The sequence below is a fragment of the Halichoerus grypus genome, chromosome 6 (assembly GCF_964656455.1).
Source record: "Halichoerus grypus chromosome 6, mHalGry1.hap1.1, whole genome shotgun sequence".
Lineage (NCBI taxonomy): Eukaryota > Metazoa > Chordata > Mammalia > Carnivora > Phocidae > Halichoerus > Halichoerus grypus.
The window spans coordinates 159,631,906-159,648,970 of record NC_135717.1 but is presented as its reverse complement, the minus strand read 5'-3'; the positions used below and the strand labels follow the sequence as shown (position 1 = coordinate 159,648,970).

At 35.0% G+C, this 17,065-nt stretch overlaps 1 protein-coding gene across 3 annotated transcripts in view; it reads left to right on the top strand.

Annotated features, from left to right (window-relative positions):
* The window catches only part of WASHC3 (WASH complex subunit 3), a 51,407-nt gene extending 34,697 nt beyond the window's left edge, over positions 1-16,710 (top strand). For all 3 annotated transcript variants that reach the window (XM_036106660.2, XM_036106593.2, XM_036106536.2), the window contains 2 exons: positions 500-564; positions 16,457-16,710. In XM_036106660.2, coding sequence (XP_035962553.1) covers positions 500-564; positions 16,457-16,541 — 150 coding nt within the window. In that variant the 3' untranslated portion in view covers positions 16,542-16,710. The remainder of the gene's footprint in view (positions 1-499; positions 565-16,456) is intronic.
* Positions 16,711-17,065: the final 355 nt, after the last annotated feature.

Below are 17,065 nucleotides of genomic sequence, written 5' to 3'. Positions count from 1 at the left end.
CTTACCAGATATATGGTTTGTAAATATTTTTCCCATTCTGTATTATTTTCACTTTGTTGATGGTTTCTTTTGCTGTACAGAAGCTTTTTAGTTTGATAAAATCTCACTTATTTTGTATTTTGTTACTCGTGCTTTAGGTGTGACTTCCATAAAATCATTATCAACTCCCATATCAAGGAGCTTTTTTCCTATGTTTTCTTCTAGGAGTTTCATGGTTTCAGGTTTTACATTTAAGTCTTTAATCCATTTTGAGTTAATTTTTGTAAGTGGTGTAAGATAGGGATCAGGTTTCATTCTTTTACATGTGACTATCCAATTTCCCAGCACCATTAATTGAAGAGACTTTCTTTTCTGCATTCTTGGCTCCCTTGTCAAATATTAGTTGGCCATCTATATTTGAGTTTATATCTCGGCTCTCAGTTCTCCTTCATTGTTCTATTTATCTGTTTTTATGAAGGAGGCATTTTTAATAATTGATTATGTTATGTCCTTTGCTTAGGGTGTTCCAGTGATGGCAATAAGAAACAAAATGATATCGGAAGGACTAGACCCAGATCTTCTTGAGTAAGTAATTCTTCTAATACAATATTATGCCAAGATGTTACATTTATCAGTTATAATAAAAATATTCTAAGCTCTATTTTTTTTTCCCACTATACAGTGTTTGATGGTTGAGGAAACCACCTTCATAAATAGTGTCTCGGCTAATGTTACAAAAATGAAATATCTATCCTACGCTACTAAAAACCAGACACTGCACATTGTAGAAGCAGTTTGAATAGATCATTGATGAATCTATACATCCAGAAGAGATGGAATTTGATGACAGTTTTGCTGCACAGCAGTAGTGTCACAAGAAGTTTTTTTTTCTTTCATGCCATCTTTTTCTTTTCTTTTTTATTCTATTCTTTTCTTCCCTCCCGCTTTCTTTCTTTCTTTCTTCCTTTCTTTCTTTCTTTCTTCCTATCTTTCGATTTTTAAGACCTTAGTATATAGGAAATTTACTCTACCATGATCTAAGTTGAACCAGCTTGAGAAATAAATAGGGTAAAGCCACTCTAGGTCCACATTAATAATTATTATGAAACTAGATATCTGTTTGTGTGAATTTTATTAAAAAAACATTGAGAAATGCTGAGAAATCGTGGCTCAGAAATTTGACAATAATTTATTCCATCCAAGCAAACCAGGCTACATAGCTCATTCTGGATAAAATATATCTTAATGGATTATTCAGAGCTAGTCTGTTTTTCAAGTATCTAGGTATTTATAAAGAGTCCAGTTTGGGGTTTTAGTTTACCCTAATGTATTTAGTTATGTTATCCAGACATTCGTACTATACTAGCAATATACTTTGAAATTTTTCTTGGCTCTCAGCCTTTCAAGAAAATGTGTGCATTTTGAAGGTGAAACACCATAAAACAGTCTTTTTCTCATACTTTATCTTTTAAAAACAGTATTTAAGAATTTTTTAAAAGTCTGTAAGAACAGATTTCAAACATGTATCTACATTTAGTATATATCCAAGTAGCAAACAGTTTAAGTACAATGGCATATATTGGTAATTTGAACTCAAGCATCTCCAGGATATTTGGCATTTGTTCTGGAAATTGTTTCTGACACACACTTTAAAAGCAGATGCATTGTGACATATATTTTAATGTGAATTGAACATATGGGTCCAATCCATTTTGGTATTCATTGGAATATATATTATAAATATATTTAACATTGACCATGACCTCTTTTTTGCTTCTGGAAATACACAGGAGACCTTCTATAATAACAGAGGGCTAAAATGACCTTTAAAATTATGATTTTTCCCTCTAGAGAAAATGTAATGGAAAACTAACAGTCCAGTAAGCATCAGCATATGTTGGATATCCAATCTCTTTACCCCCTACTGGCTTCATTTCATCCTCTGCCCAGCCTAAACCTACTTCATAATCTTCTACCTCAATCAGCTACCCACACAAGAAACTTGAAAGTCATCCTTGATTCTGTCTTCTTCCCTGTCCCTGTCAGTCTATGATTTTTTCATTTTTAATATTTCTCACAGCTGACCACAGGACTCCATGCCCATTGCTGTTTAGTTCAAGCCCTCATCATTTCTAAACTGAATTATTATAATAGCTCCCAATTGGTTTCATTATTCTCTTTCAGTCTGTCACTAAAGCCTTAGTGGATCTGTTCATACTTCATTCTTGTTTCAAAACTTTCTGTGACTCTCTACTGCCTTCAACACATATTCTAACATCTTAGAATTGCATATAGATGTTTTTATCATCAAGACCCAGACTCTCTTCTTCATTTCTTGCACTCTTCCATACATTCCTGTCTCCCGCAGCTGTAGCAGACTACTTGCATTTCTCTGAATGTATCATTCTCCTATTCCCTTTTGGTGTCTTTGAATTTTTTTCTCTCCTTGGAACTCCCGTTCCCCCTATTATTGGCCTGACTAATTTCATATTCATCAAGACTCCATTTAGGTATCACCATGGGGGGAAGTCCATGGATGACTACCAAGGGGAGAACCCCCAGCACCCCCAATACTTCCCCGATGTATCTCATTTAGCAAGTTTGAGAGCCCGTCATTGTCTGTAAATGTTGAGAAACATTCAGTTGCAAGGTGGTGCCAAGTTTTGGGGTAGAATTCCAGTAACAGTTAACATTGTCTTACAGAAAAGCTGCTCCTCAACCACAGCCTGGAGCCTGAATTCTGATCCATTACCTCATAAGTACATGCCATCGGTCACAAGGGTTGGAGTGGGGGTGACTCACTATAACCTATCACCACTACTACTAGAAAACCAGTTTCAGCATTTAGCTAGATACGATAAGTGAAGTCAACCGCCTTGTTAAAGAGGAATTCTGGCATTTTGGGAATCATGTTTACAGAAAACTAAGGAGCCTCACTTTGGGAGAAAAGTCTGAGATGATGAATGAGAAGAAAATGTGCCATCTGAGGGAAGAGTATACTTTTATTTAGAATTTTAGCCAAGAACTTTCAGTAAACATTGTTTTGTTTTTCCTTTAAAGTATAAACATACACTCTTTTTAAATTAGCCTTAGGTGATAAGACAGACTCATGCAACTGTTAGAGGAAATAGTCTAGATCTGTCTGCACCGGGCAAAGAGCAAAACTAAAGTTAATATAAAAATAAAGACTGATCACAAATACAATATTGTTTGATTCACTTGTGTGTATAAAAATTTGGAAGCTAAGAGACATAATTTTAAATTAAAACAGTTTACATGATGAGGAAGAAGAAAACCTGGCTATTTTCCTAGAAAAATGACTATCATTGAATTTTAGAAAGTCTATGAAACTGAAGAAAAGGCCTGATAATTACCAAATAAAGTTTGTTTGCTACTAAATTATTATTTAGTTATTTTTAAAAGTCCCATGTTTTTGAAAATAACAGTAGTGCTTAAATAACCAAGAGTTATTCCTGTTTAGCTTGTAAAAATTAGTTTCCAATGCCAATGAAATAAAGACATGTGAAAGAGTACCTTTGTCATCATCATACTCTAAAGAGTTTAAGGGGAAACAAAATGGAAATCTTTAAGATTAATCTGTTCTAGTTTTGTATTCAGAACTATAGAACAGGTAAATTCTTTTAATCACTGCCTAATTTTCTTACCAGGAAAAAATATATATATAGTTTCTCCCTTAATCCTGTTTTTTTTTTCTTTATATGCTTTTATGTCCCAGAACTATAGTTACCATTATTACATAGTAATTACTACTTTTACTATCCTAGGATATATAGAGTACCCTCTGGACCTGCCCAGCAAGAGATGAAATTCATGACGGTTAAGGCACCGGCTAAGGCAGACTTTAGAAATGGTCTGCTTATTCAGATGCTGCCCAGCCACTTTCCAGCAGTATGAACCTGGACTAATTATTTAATTGTTCTGTGCATAAATTTACTCATCAGTAAAATAGTAAATAGAAAAGTTCACCCTTCTCAAGAGAATGATATAAGCATTTATGCACAGCTCTGGACAAGCAGTAAAAGTCCAATAAATTTAGTTTTGATTTATGAATGATTTAATGAGGGAATATGTAGCAAGTTCTAAACAATTGGATTTACCAGGATTTTGGATCACAATTTATTTATAATCCTCTAGTTGCCTGTATACCATTGTATTTTCAACAAGGACATATTTAACAAACAGTGTAGTTATTCTTTTGAATTATACTGTTTTCTCAAACTGAAAAGTCTGTATTTTAAACTTTGCATTAAAGAATAGACTTCTTTTTTTTAAATTTTTTATTGTTATGTTAATCACCATACATTACATCATTAGTTTTTGATGTAGTGTTCCATGATTCATTGTTTGTGCATAACACCCAGTGCTCCATGCAATACGTGGCCTCTTTAATACCCATCACCAGGCTAACCCATCCTCCCACCCCCTCCCCTCTAGAACCCTCAGTTTGTTTATCAGAGTCCATCGAAGAATAGACTTCTGAAGTTGAAATTCAGCTGGTCACACTCTTTAATACTAGTGTGTGGGGGTACAGTTTGTAGCATTTTTTTTGAGGTAAAATTAGTATATAACTATATGTTGCAGGTATACAGCCTTGTAATTTGAAATCTGTATACACTACAAAGTGATCACCACTAAAAGTCGTTACCATCATCCATCATCATACTTCACTCCATTCACTCATTTTGCCCACCCCCACCTCATTTCCTCTCTGGTAACCACCAATCTGTTCTCTGTATCTGTGAGCTTATATTTGTATTATTTTGTTAATTCATTTGTTTGCTTTTTTTTAGATTCCACATGTAAGTAAAATCATTTGATATTTGTCTTCCGCCATCTGACTTATTTCACTTAGCATAATACCTTTAAGGTCCATCTTTGTTGTTGTAAATGGCAAGATTTCATTCTTTCTTATGGCTGAGTAGTAGTCATTGTATATATACCACAACTTCTTTAACCGTCCGTCCAACGATGGACATTTAGGGTGTTTCCATTTCTTGATTATTGTAAATAATACTGCATGAACATAGGGGTGCAAATCAGCATTTTTGTATTCTTTGGATAAATGCCCAGAAGTCAGGGGCAGCTGGATGGCTCAGTCAGTTAAGCATCTGCCTTCAGCTCCGGTCATGATCCCAGGGTCCTGGGATGGAGCCCCACATGGGGCTCCCTGCACAGCAGGGAGCCTGCTTCTCCCTCTCCCCCTCCTCCCTGCTCGTGCTCTCTATCAAATAAATAAAATCTTAAAAATAAATAAATAAATAAATAAATAAATAAATAAAAAGTCAAATAGCTGGATTATGTAGTTCTATTCTTAATTTTTTGAAGTATCTTCATACTGTTTTCCACAGTGGCTATATACCAAGTTGCATTCCCACCAACAGTATATGAGGGTTACCTTTTCTCCACATCCTAGCCAACACTTGTTATTTCTTGTCTTTTCAATAATACCCATTCTATCCAGTAGGAGGTGATATCTCATTGTGGTTTTGATTTGCATTTCTCTAATAATTAGTGATGTTGAAGATATTTTCATGTGCCTGTTGGTCATCTGTATGTCTTCTTTGGGAAAATGTCTATTCAGATCCTTTGCCCATTTTTTAATCAGGTTTTTTTGTTGTTGTTGAGTTTTATGAAATTTTAGATATTAATCCCTTGTCAGATATATGATTTGCAAAAATCTGCTCCCATTCAGTTTGTTGCCTTTTCATTTTGATGATGGTTTCTTTTGCTGTACAGGAGATTTTTAGTTTGATGTAATCCCATTTGTTTATTTTTACTTTTGTTTCCCTTGTTTTTGGAGTCAGATCTACAAAAATATCACTAAGACCAATGTCAAGCAGCTTATTGCATGTTTCCTTCTAAGAATTTTATGGTTTTAGGTCTTACATTCAAGTCTTTAAGCCACTTTGAGTTAACTTTTTGTGTGTGGTATAACCTAGTGGTCTAGTTTCATTCTTTTGCATGTGGTTGTGCAGTTTTTTCAACATATTTATTGAAGAGACTGTCTTTTCTCCTTTGTATATTCTTGACTCCTTTCTCATAAATTGATTGTCCATATTATGTGTGGGTTTAATTCTGGGCTGTCAGTTCTGTCCCATTGATCTGTGTGTGTTTCTATGCCAATAACATACTGTTTTATAGCTTTGTACTTGGTTTGAAATTGGAGCATGATAACTTCAGCTTTGTTCTTTCTCAAGATTGCTTTGGCTATTAGGGTTTGGTTCCATACAAATTTTAGAATTATTTGTTCTAAAAGGCCATTGGAATTTTGATAGGGATTGGATTGAATCTGTAGAATGCTTTGGGTATTATGGACATTTTAACAATATTAATTCTTCCAATCCATGAGTGTGGGATATCTTTCCATTTATTTGTGTCTTCTTCAATTTCTTTCATCAGTATCTTACAGTTTTCAGTATACAGGCCTTTCACCTCCTTAAAAGTTTAACCTCCTTAAAGTTATTTCTAGGTATTTTATTCTTTTTGATAAAATTGTGAATGGGATTGTTTTCCTAATTTCTTTCTGATAATTTGTTATTAGATTATAGAAACACCACAAATTGTCATATGTTGATTTTGTATCCTGCTACTTTACTGAATTCATTTATTAGTTCTAACAGTTTTTTGGTGCTGTTGTTTGAGTTTTCTATGTATAGTATCATGTCATCTGCAAATAGTGACAGTTTTACTTTCTTTCCGGTTTGATGCCTTTTATTTCTTTTTCTGGCCTAATTGTTGTGGCTAAGACTTCCAATACTATCTTGAATAAAAGTGGGGATAGTGGGTATCCTTGTCTTATTCCTAATTTTAGAGGAAGAGCTTTCAGTTTTTCAGTATTAACTGATGTTAGCTGTGGGTTTGTTATATATGGCCTTTATTATATTGACATTTATTCCCTCTGTACCTACTTTGTTCATAGTTTTTATCATAAGTGGTTGTTGAATTTTGTCACATGCTTTTTATGCATTTATTGAGATGATCGTATGATTTTTGTCTTTCATTTTGTTAATGTGGCCTATCACACTGATTTATTTGTGGATGTTGAACCATTCTTGCATCCCTGGAATAAACCCCACTTGATCATGATATATGTTCCTTTTAATGTATTATTGAATTCAGTTTGCTAATATTTTGTTGAAGATTTTTGCATCTGTGTTCATCAGGGCATGTTAGCCTATAATGTATGTATGTCTGCGTTTGTGTGGTGTCTTTGTCTGGTTTTGGTATTAGGGTAATACCGGCCTCATAAAATAAGTTTGGAAGCATTCCCTCCACTTCAGTTTTTTTTGAAAGAGTTTGAGAAGGATAGGTATTAAATCTTTGGATGTTTGGTAGAATTCACCATGAGTAAAGCAGTCTAGTCCTGGACTTTTGTTTGTTGGGAAGTTTTGATTACTGATTCAGTTGTCTTACTAGTGATTGGTTTATTTAGATTTTCTATTTCTTCAGTCTTGGAAGATTGTATATTTCTGGGAATTTATTCGTTTCTTCTAGGTTGTCCAATTTTTTGGTAATTTTTCATAGTAGTCTTTTATGATCATTTGTATTTTTGTGATGTCAGTTGTAACTTCTTGTCTTTCCTTTCTGATTTTATTAGAGGCCAGTCTCTTATTGTTTGTTCGTCTAGCTAAAGTCTTGTCAATTGTTTATCTTTTCAGAGAACCAGCTCTTAATTTCATTGATCTTTTCTATTGTTGTTTTATTCTGTTAGTTCCACTCTGATCTTTAGTATTTCCTTCCTTCTACTGACTTTGAGTTTCATTTTTTCTTCTTTTTTACCTCTTTTAGGTGTAAAGTTAGGTGGTTTATTTGACATTTTTGTTTGTTTTTTTCTTGTGGTAGGCCTGTATTACTATGATCTTTCCTCTTAGAATTGCTTTTGCTGCATCCCATAGATTTTGGTGTGTCATATTTCCGTTTTCTTTTGTCTCTGGGTATTTTTTTATTTCTTTGATTTCTTTAATGGTCCACTCGTTGTTCAGTAGCATGTTGTTAATCTCTACATTTTTGTAGTTTTTCCAGCAATCTTTGTAATTGATTCTACTTTCATGCTATTGTGAGTGGAGATGCTTGATAAGATTTCAGTCTTCTTGAACTTACTGAGATTTGTTTTATGGCCTGATATGTGATCTATCCATGTACACTTGAGAAGCATGGATATTCTGCTGCTTTTGGATGGAATGTTCTATATATCTATTAAGTCCATCTGGCCTAATATGTCATTTAAGGCTGATGATTGCTTATAAATTTTCTGTTTGGATGATCTGTCCATTGATGTAAGTGGGTGTAGTATATTGATTTGGCTAATGAATGCATGTAATTGAGTCAAGCTATTGTGCAGGCTTTGAACTGAACCAGCTCAGTTGGCATTTGTCCTGAGGATATTTATTCAAAAGACATTTAAAGCTTCCTCGCAGACTGTGGAATGACCACAGTTATGGTTGCCAGAAGTAAAAGTAACCACCTCAGCCTACTTATCATTTTCACAAGAGGGGGTTTATTAGTAGTAACCAAAAGGATACTAGAAACCAAGAAAACTTTCTGTTAATTATATTGAAGGGATGTCCAGCCCTCTAAGGGAATTCCTTATCTTCCAGTGATCTTTGTCTACCTCCAGTTACACAACAACATAATGGATTAAAGTCTGGGCTTTGGCTGGTTGAGGATAGGATAGACTTCAATTTCCCAATTGAACAATTCCAGAGATAGTTTTTCTGCTTCCATTTTTAATTCTTGCTGAGCTGGAGTCCCATGCAATGTGATTGTCACCTCTCAACCACTGGCTGGCAGACTGGCTAGAAAGTACGGAACAGGAAAAAACAATGTCAAAATATTATTATTGGTACAGAGTTGGAATGAGAGAAATAACAGAAATACTAAAGAGATGGTATTAAAAAGCATTGTGGTGTGTCAATGACTAGTGAGCAAAAGATAAGGGAGCAACTGGGAAGTAAAGGACCCCAAGATAAATAGCAAAAGCCAGTCTTTACTGGGAGGGCTTTCTTTCTTTTTCTTTCTTTCTTTTTCTTTCTTCTTTCTTTCTTTCTTTCTTTCTTTCTTTCTTTCTTTCTTTCTTTCTTTCTTTCTTTCTTTCTTTCTTTCTTTCTTTTTCTTTCTTTCTTTCTTTCTTTTTTATATATAGTATTAAGTGTTACATTGTTTCCCTATATGTACCACAACAAAGGACAGGATATACCTGTGTTGATGGGCATTCAGAAGGGAAAAGACCAAAGTATGTGTAATTTGAATAAATGTAATGCTGAAATAAGTCTCACTAGCTACTATAATATCAAAGTCTAAATTGTCACTTTTATAACCACCCCAGAGGTCTTTATATATACTCAGTGCAATCTTGGCTCAGGAATTTAGTGTTTTGCTTTTTCCTTTAAGACCACCTGTTGCCCTTGCATAGAGCTATGACAGAACACTACTAATTGACAACAGGATCATGTGACATTATAAGTTTATGTGTGCTATAGTCAATATTGAAAAGTGATTTAAATGATAACTACTGTACTCTCTCCCCATAACCCACTCAGCAATATTTTTACTAACAATGTTTTTGTCACTTAATCTGCTTTAAATGTAATGGTTTTAAATTTAAAGAAAATAAAAAAATATTTTTAAACTATCTACATAAATAAATGTTTTTCCAAAGTATGTTTATATGCTTTTTGTGTCCTTAAAGTGACTGTGGTTTTAAACACAAATACAAATATTTCTTTAATGAAAACAAATTAAACCAATGATATTTGTATTTTAGGACTCTTTTCACGTTCAGAATCACAGAAACCAACTCAAACTAGCTTAAACAAAAACGGAAGTTATTGATTCACATAGCTAAGAAGTCTAAGTAGAACAGGATCTAGGAGCTCAGTGTCATCTGTGCTTGTTATCTGGCTGTCTGGTGTTCTCTCTTTCCTAGCACCTCATTCCAGCTTTACTCCTTGGCATAATATTTCACTTCTCTCCTACAGTAGTTGATCTTGCTCTTTGAAGCCAAGGAATTAGCAGTTATGAAGGCTTTAATATTGTTAGTTTTGCTAATTGAATGAAGTTAACTATGGAATATCATAGCTCATTTCTAGGGAAACATTCTGATTAGCTTGGGTCATGTGCCCTCCCTTGAATCAGTGTCTCTTCCCAGGGGAAGAAATGCTTAATGACTGGCCAACCCTGGATTATGTGACTGAAACAAGGAAGGGTATAGGGAAAGAATGGGGGCAGCAGGAATTGTGGTTGGCATCCTTATTTGATTCACATAAATAGGAGAAAGGTGAGTATCAAAAAGAACATGCACACAGCATCTGATATGCTAAAAAGTACTGATTGATATATGTTTAGTTCTTCCTTCTCCTTTCCTTTCTAAATTATGGCTCATTTTTTATTGAGGTCAACCTTAGTAACTTTAATAAGTGGCTTAAAATACTTATTTTAAAAGATAATTAGACTAAGTAATGAGTTAAAGTTAAACTTTAAAAAATTTTGCTTTTATTAAGACTTTTATGGATAATTTTGGTGCCACAAATTATATGTTTATTAAAATATAGCTACCAAAATAGTGTTTTTTATTGTATAACCGCTAAAGATTGAGATTTTTAAAAAAAATACATGATACATCATGAATATACTCTGACTTTATATGTGTTTCTGCATTTTGCTGATAAACTCTTTTTTAGTGATTCACTCATATATTTAGGACACTGAGAAACTGTTATAAAGTCCTCATCTTCACATTTTAATAGTGAATCCTTTGAATTTTGAGAAACTAAACTTTAGGCCAGTACTTTAAGATAGCAACTATTTCAAACATATCTTTTAAAACTTCCTTGCATGAGGGCGCCTGGGTGGCTCAGTCACTTAAGCATCTGCCTTCATCTCAGGTCATGATCCTGGGGTCCTAGGATCGAGCCCTGAGTTGGGGCTCCCCGCTCAGCAGGGAGTCTGCTTCTCCCTCTCCCTCTGACCCTCCCCGCTGCTCATGCTCTTGTGTGCTCTCTCTCTCAAATGAATAAATTTTAAAAAATCTTTTTAAAAAACTTCTTTGCATGAAAAACAACTTAAAAGGTTCATATATATATATATATATATATATATATATATATATATATGATCAAGCAAGAGCAATTCTGATCATAACATAAAAAGCCAAAATTTTGTTCCCCCTAAGAATATGAATATCCAGTCTGGAAATGATGGTATTGTTTTAAGCTGGATTATGAACTTTTTTTTTTATTATTATGTTATGTTAGTCACCGTACATACAATACATCATTAGTTTTTGATGTAGTGATCCACGATTCCTTGTTTTCATATAACACCCAGTGTTCCATGCAGTACGTGCCCTCCTTAATCCCCATCACTGGGCTAACCCATGCCCCCAGCCCCCCCCCCAAAACCATCAGTTTGTTTCTCAGAGTCCATAGTCTTTCATGGTTCGTCTCCCCCCGCTGATTCCCCACCTTCATTTTTCCCTTCCTTCTCCTGATGTCCTCCATGCTATTCCTTATGTTCCACAAATAAGTGAAACCTTATGATAATTGACTTTCTCTGCTTGACTTCTTTCACTTAGCATAATCTCCTCCAGTCCCATCCATGTTGATGTAAAAGTTGGGTATTCATCCTTTCTGATGGCTCAGTAATATTCCATTGTATATATGGACAACATCTTCTTTATCCATTCATCTTTTGAAGGGCATCTCAGCTCTTTCCACAGTTTGGCTATTGCGGACATTGCTGCTATGAACATTGGGGTGCATATGGCCCTTCTTTTCACTACATCTGTGTCTTCGGGGTAAACACCCAGTAGTACAATTGCTGGGTCATAGGGTAGCTCTATTTTTAATTTTTTGAGGCACCTCCACACTGTTTTCCAAAGTGGCTGTACCAACTTGCATTCCCACCAACAGTGTAAGAGGGTTCCCCTTTCTCCACAGCCTCTCCAACATTTGTTGTTTCTCGCCTTGTCAATTTTTGCCATTCTAACTGGTGTAAGGTGGTATCTCAATGTGGTTTTGATTTGAATTTCCCTGATGGCTAATCATGATGAACATTTTTTCATGTGTCTGTTAGCCATTTGTATGTCTTCTTTGGAGAAGTGTCTGTTCATGTCTTCTGCCCGTTTTTGACTTGATTATTTGGTTTTGGGTGTTGAGTTTGAGAAGTTCTTTATAGATCTTGGATACCAGCCCTTTATCTGTAGTGTCATTTGCAAATATCTTCTCCCATTCTGTGGGTTGCCTCTTTGTTTTGTTGACTATTTCCTTTGCTGTGCAGAAGCTTTTTATCTTGATGAAGTCCCAAAAGTTCATTTTTGCTTTTGTTTCACTAGCCTTTGGAGATGAATCTTAAAAGAAGTTGCTGTGGCCGATGTCAAAGAGGTTACTGCTATGTTCTCCTCTGGGATTTAGATGGATTCCTGTCTCACAGTGAGGTCTTTCATCCATTTTGAGTTTATCTTTGTGTATGGTGTTAGAGAATGGTCGAGTTTCATTCTTCTGCATGTGGTTGTCCAAGTTTCCCAGCACCATTTATTGAAGAGACTGTCTTTTTTCCATTGCATATTTTTCCTGCTTTGTCAAAGATTGTTTGACCATAGAGTTGAGGGTCCATATCTGGGCTCTCTCTTCTGTTCCATTGGTCTATATGTCTGTTTTTGTGCCAGTACCATGCTGTTTTGGTGATCACTGCTTTGTAATATAGCTTCAAATCAGGCAATGTGATGCCCGCAGCTTTGTTTTTCTTTTTCAACATTTCCTTGGCAATTTGGGGTCTTTTCTGATTCCATACAAATTTTAGGATTGTTTGTTACAGCACTTTGAAAAATGTCATTGGAATTTTGATCGGGATGACATTGAAGGTATAGATTGCTCTGGGTAGCATAGATATTTTAACAATGTTTATTCTTCCGATCCATGAGCATGGAATATTTTTCCATCTTTTTGTGTCTTCTTCAACTTCTTTCATGAGTGTTCTGTAGTACCTAGAGTATAGATCCTTTACCTCTTTGGTTAGGTTTATTCCTAGGTATCTTATGGTTTTTGGTGCTATTATAAATGGAATTGTTTCTCTAATTTCTCTTTCTACAGTTGCATTGTTAGTGTATAAGAAAGCAACTGATTTCTGTGCATTGATTTTGTATCCTGCCACATTACTGAATTGCTGTATGAGTTCTAGTAATTTGGGAGTGGAGTCTTTTGGATTTTCCACATAAAGTATCATGTCATCTGCAAAGAGAGAGAGTTTGACGACTTCTTTGCCAATTTGAATAGCTTTTATTTCTTTTTGTTGTCTGATTGCTGTTGCCAGGACTTCTAGTACTGTGTTGAACAGTAGTGGCCAGAGTGGGCATCCTTGACATGTTCCTGATCTTAAGGGAAAGGCTCTTAGCTTTTCCCCATTGAGGATGATATTTGCTGTGGGTTTTTCATGTAAAGCTTTTTAACTTATAAAATACTTTCATACACATTACCCCTTTTGATTCTCATAATATCTTGAAGTTTTTCTCTTTTTTATATCCAAAAGGGACTAGTGTATGCTTTTTCTTATGTCTTCCTAGCAATTCCAAGTCAAAGTAGCATAAAATTTATTTTTAAATGAATGAAGACAAGCAATAACAAGTATTAGCAAAGATACAAAGAACATGGAACCCTTGTGCACTGTTGGTGGGAATGTAAAATAGTGTAGCTGCTATGGAAAACAATATTGCAGTTCCTCAAGAAATTAAGCATAGAATTACTATAAGGTTGTGCAATTCCACTTCTGGGTATATACCCAAAAGAAGTGAAAGCAGGGACTCAAACATGTATTTGTATACCATGTTCATAGTAGCATTATTCACAGTAGCACAAAGGTGGAAACAGCCCACATGCCCACCCACAGGTGAATGGCTAAACAAAATGTAGTATATGCATACAAAGGAGTATTTTTCATCCTTAAACAGGAAGGAAATTCTCATACCTATTGCTCCTGCCAAATGGTCTAATGTCATCAAATTTTAACTGCAGTTACCTTATATTCTAGCTCCCAAATGACTTGTAGTTCCCAAATGTGGCATGAATTCCCCCCCCACCTTTTTTTTCTTTATTCAGGACTCTCTCATCCCCACTTATTCCCATCTTTTCTGGGAAACTCCTACTCTTATCCTAACAGCCTTCACAAGTGTCTCCCCTTCTCTGAAATCTTCTCAAACAAACCTCATAGAGTGAATTACTTTTTCTTTTCACATAAGCATAGTTACTACAACTGTATTAGTGTATATCACACTATATAATAATAATTTGCATTTCTGTCTCCCTCTGAAATATCCCCCTAAAATATCAGCTTCTTCAGGGCAGGAACTACTTGTTATTCATTTCTGTATTTCCAGCACCTAACACAGTTCCTGGAAAAATGGTGGGCATGTGATGATGATGATGATGATGATGATGATGATGATGATAGAAGGTAGCATTTATTTAATATACTTACTATGTGCCAAATATTATTTGATATACTTTACACATAATAATTCATTTTAATCATTTTTTAAAGATTTATTTATTTATTTGACAGAGAGAGACACAGCAAGAGAGGGAACACAAGCAGGGGGAGTGGGAGAGGGAGAAGCAGACTCCCCACTGAGCAGGGAGCCCGATGCGGGGCTCGATCCCAGGACCCTGGGATCATGACCTGAGCCGAAGGCAGACTCTTAACGACTGAGCCACCCAGGCGCCCCTCATTTTAATCATTATAACAATCCAGTCAATTAGTTGGATTCAGAGTGGTTACCTAGCTTCCCCAAAGTTGCTCAAAAATGTAGCAAGACTGGGATTTGAATCCAAACAGTCTGACTCCAGAATCTGTGTTCTTAACCACTATGCTATACAGCTGTGATGATCACAAGTATTAAAAATGGCTACACATATAAATTAAGTATATAATTTCAGCTCCTTCTAAGCTTAAGCTGCTTTTGCCCTTAAGTAGCATTTATTTTGGAGGCATCGTATACATTGTTTTATTTGTTTGAGTTGCCATAGATATAATTCGATGTAGTATTCAAATAATTCCTTCTGGTAATTTTTTCCTTTTTAACAAAGTAAAGAAAGTAAGAAATCACCTATATAGCAAAGAGAAATTTACTTGGAAAATGTTTCCAGTATTCATGCCCACTACTTTTAGAGTTCTTGCTTCTATGGAGAACAATGAAGACTATGGTCTTGTGTTCGTATTTTAGGGAGATGGAGTATCAGTCAAAACTTAAACATGCTGTACCCAGCTTTAAAGTTTTACTATATTGAGTACATGTGACTTCCTCATAGGCATAAACTAAAATTGTACAGCAGAGCAAATAGGTTTATGTTTGACCCATTGCTGGGAGCAATGCCAGCATTTCTCTGTTTTGTATCATGACAGATATAATATTAAAAAACATAAGCCAAAACTCAGCCATAATTTTTAATAACTAAGTGTAAATGATAGATTGTACATTTTTTAATTTGAGTAATAGTAATTATATTTGTGGCAAAGTTTTATTGGTTGATGTCCTAATTCTTTAATAAGAATCAAGGTGCCTGAGGGAGAAATAAGTCTGGTAGGTTTCAATGCTATATCATTTTTCCTTTCCTTCTTAATTTCTCCAGAAGTATACTTTACTTGCTTAATTTACTTTCTTCGTAAGAGTGAATAGAGGCTGAATAATAGTATTACCATATTGATTAAATGATTTACTAACAAACACTATAGAGCCTATCTAGTTGACTGTTTTGATGACACCATTAAAATTTCATTTGGTTTATTATAATATATCCCTGCAAAGTTGGAGTTTAACCATTCTCATATCTCTTTGTTGTGCCTAGGGAATCTTTGAGACATTATTTTTGCCAGCTCATACTTTTTACATTCATTCTATGAAGATAAAATATAAATGAAAACACTCAACAAACATTAAGAACCTTCTTTTACCAGACCCTCTTCTCCCCTGCAAAATTTCCATATTGTTTGTTTCGTAATAGCCATTCTTTCACTCTCTTCCATTTTTAAATTTCTTTTTGCAGCTTTCCTGAAACATGAAGATTTTCCTTTTCTTTCCATTTCTAGCTTTCCTTTCTCTATGCCTCCTGTACACTTGGAGACTGCAGAGATGTAGCAGTGGGCATGCCAACCTCTCTACATCGCATCTCCATCTGTAGTTGGGTCTCCCTGGTAATGAGAAAGCAGAAAGTGCTGAAGTAGCACATTCTATAAGGACTGGCAAGAGAAAACAGTGCTGTGGCCCATACAGGAACAGCACTTGGTCCTCATGGTGCTGGAGAAACCAAAGAGAAGCATGCTGTGGAGAGCGGGAGACTCTTTCAGTTAAGGATGCAGACTTGGCAGATTTATTAGCAGCAATATTCTAGGATGAACCTAATTTACAGTTAGTAAATTCTTTTTTTCAGCTGGAAAAACCTTTAAAAATTGTTCCCTTCTCTTTCAGGAGGCCAGATGCTCCAGTGCCTGATGGTGAAGGTGAAAAAAATACAGAAGAAAGTTCAGACAGTGAATCTTCTTTTAGTGACTAAGCTTAATTTTGATAACAGTTACATATACATGTGTAGGTATACATTTACATTCTATAAGAAAGAGAACCTGAACTTGAACTCTAGTCATAAAAACATCAACTGGCCATATATCCACCGCCAAACCTCCTCTATGTTAAAAAAATAAAAATAAAGCGTTTATAACCTGGCAGTATGTCTTGTTACCAAAATATAGGCCTATGACTGAAAAATAGAATAACCTAAATAAAGTGCTGTTAGTGCTGCAAATACTAAGATGGGATATTTCAGGGATGCGGTGAGCATTGAAAATGAAGTCAATGTGAGTTCGGCGATCAATGATAGACTCATTGCAAAAAAAGTGAATTTGGCTAAGTGAGTTATTCAATTTTTGTGACTGTTTTAGCATGAAAAATATTATGTGCATTTGTATTGTAAGAGTAGTTAAGAAGTTTCTGACAGAGACTAATACCAGATTTAAATATTCTGTGACAACTTGAAGCTTATATGTCATAGAAAGTGTGAATTTGGAATTTATTGGTCATATT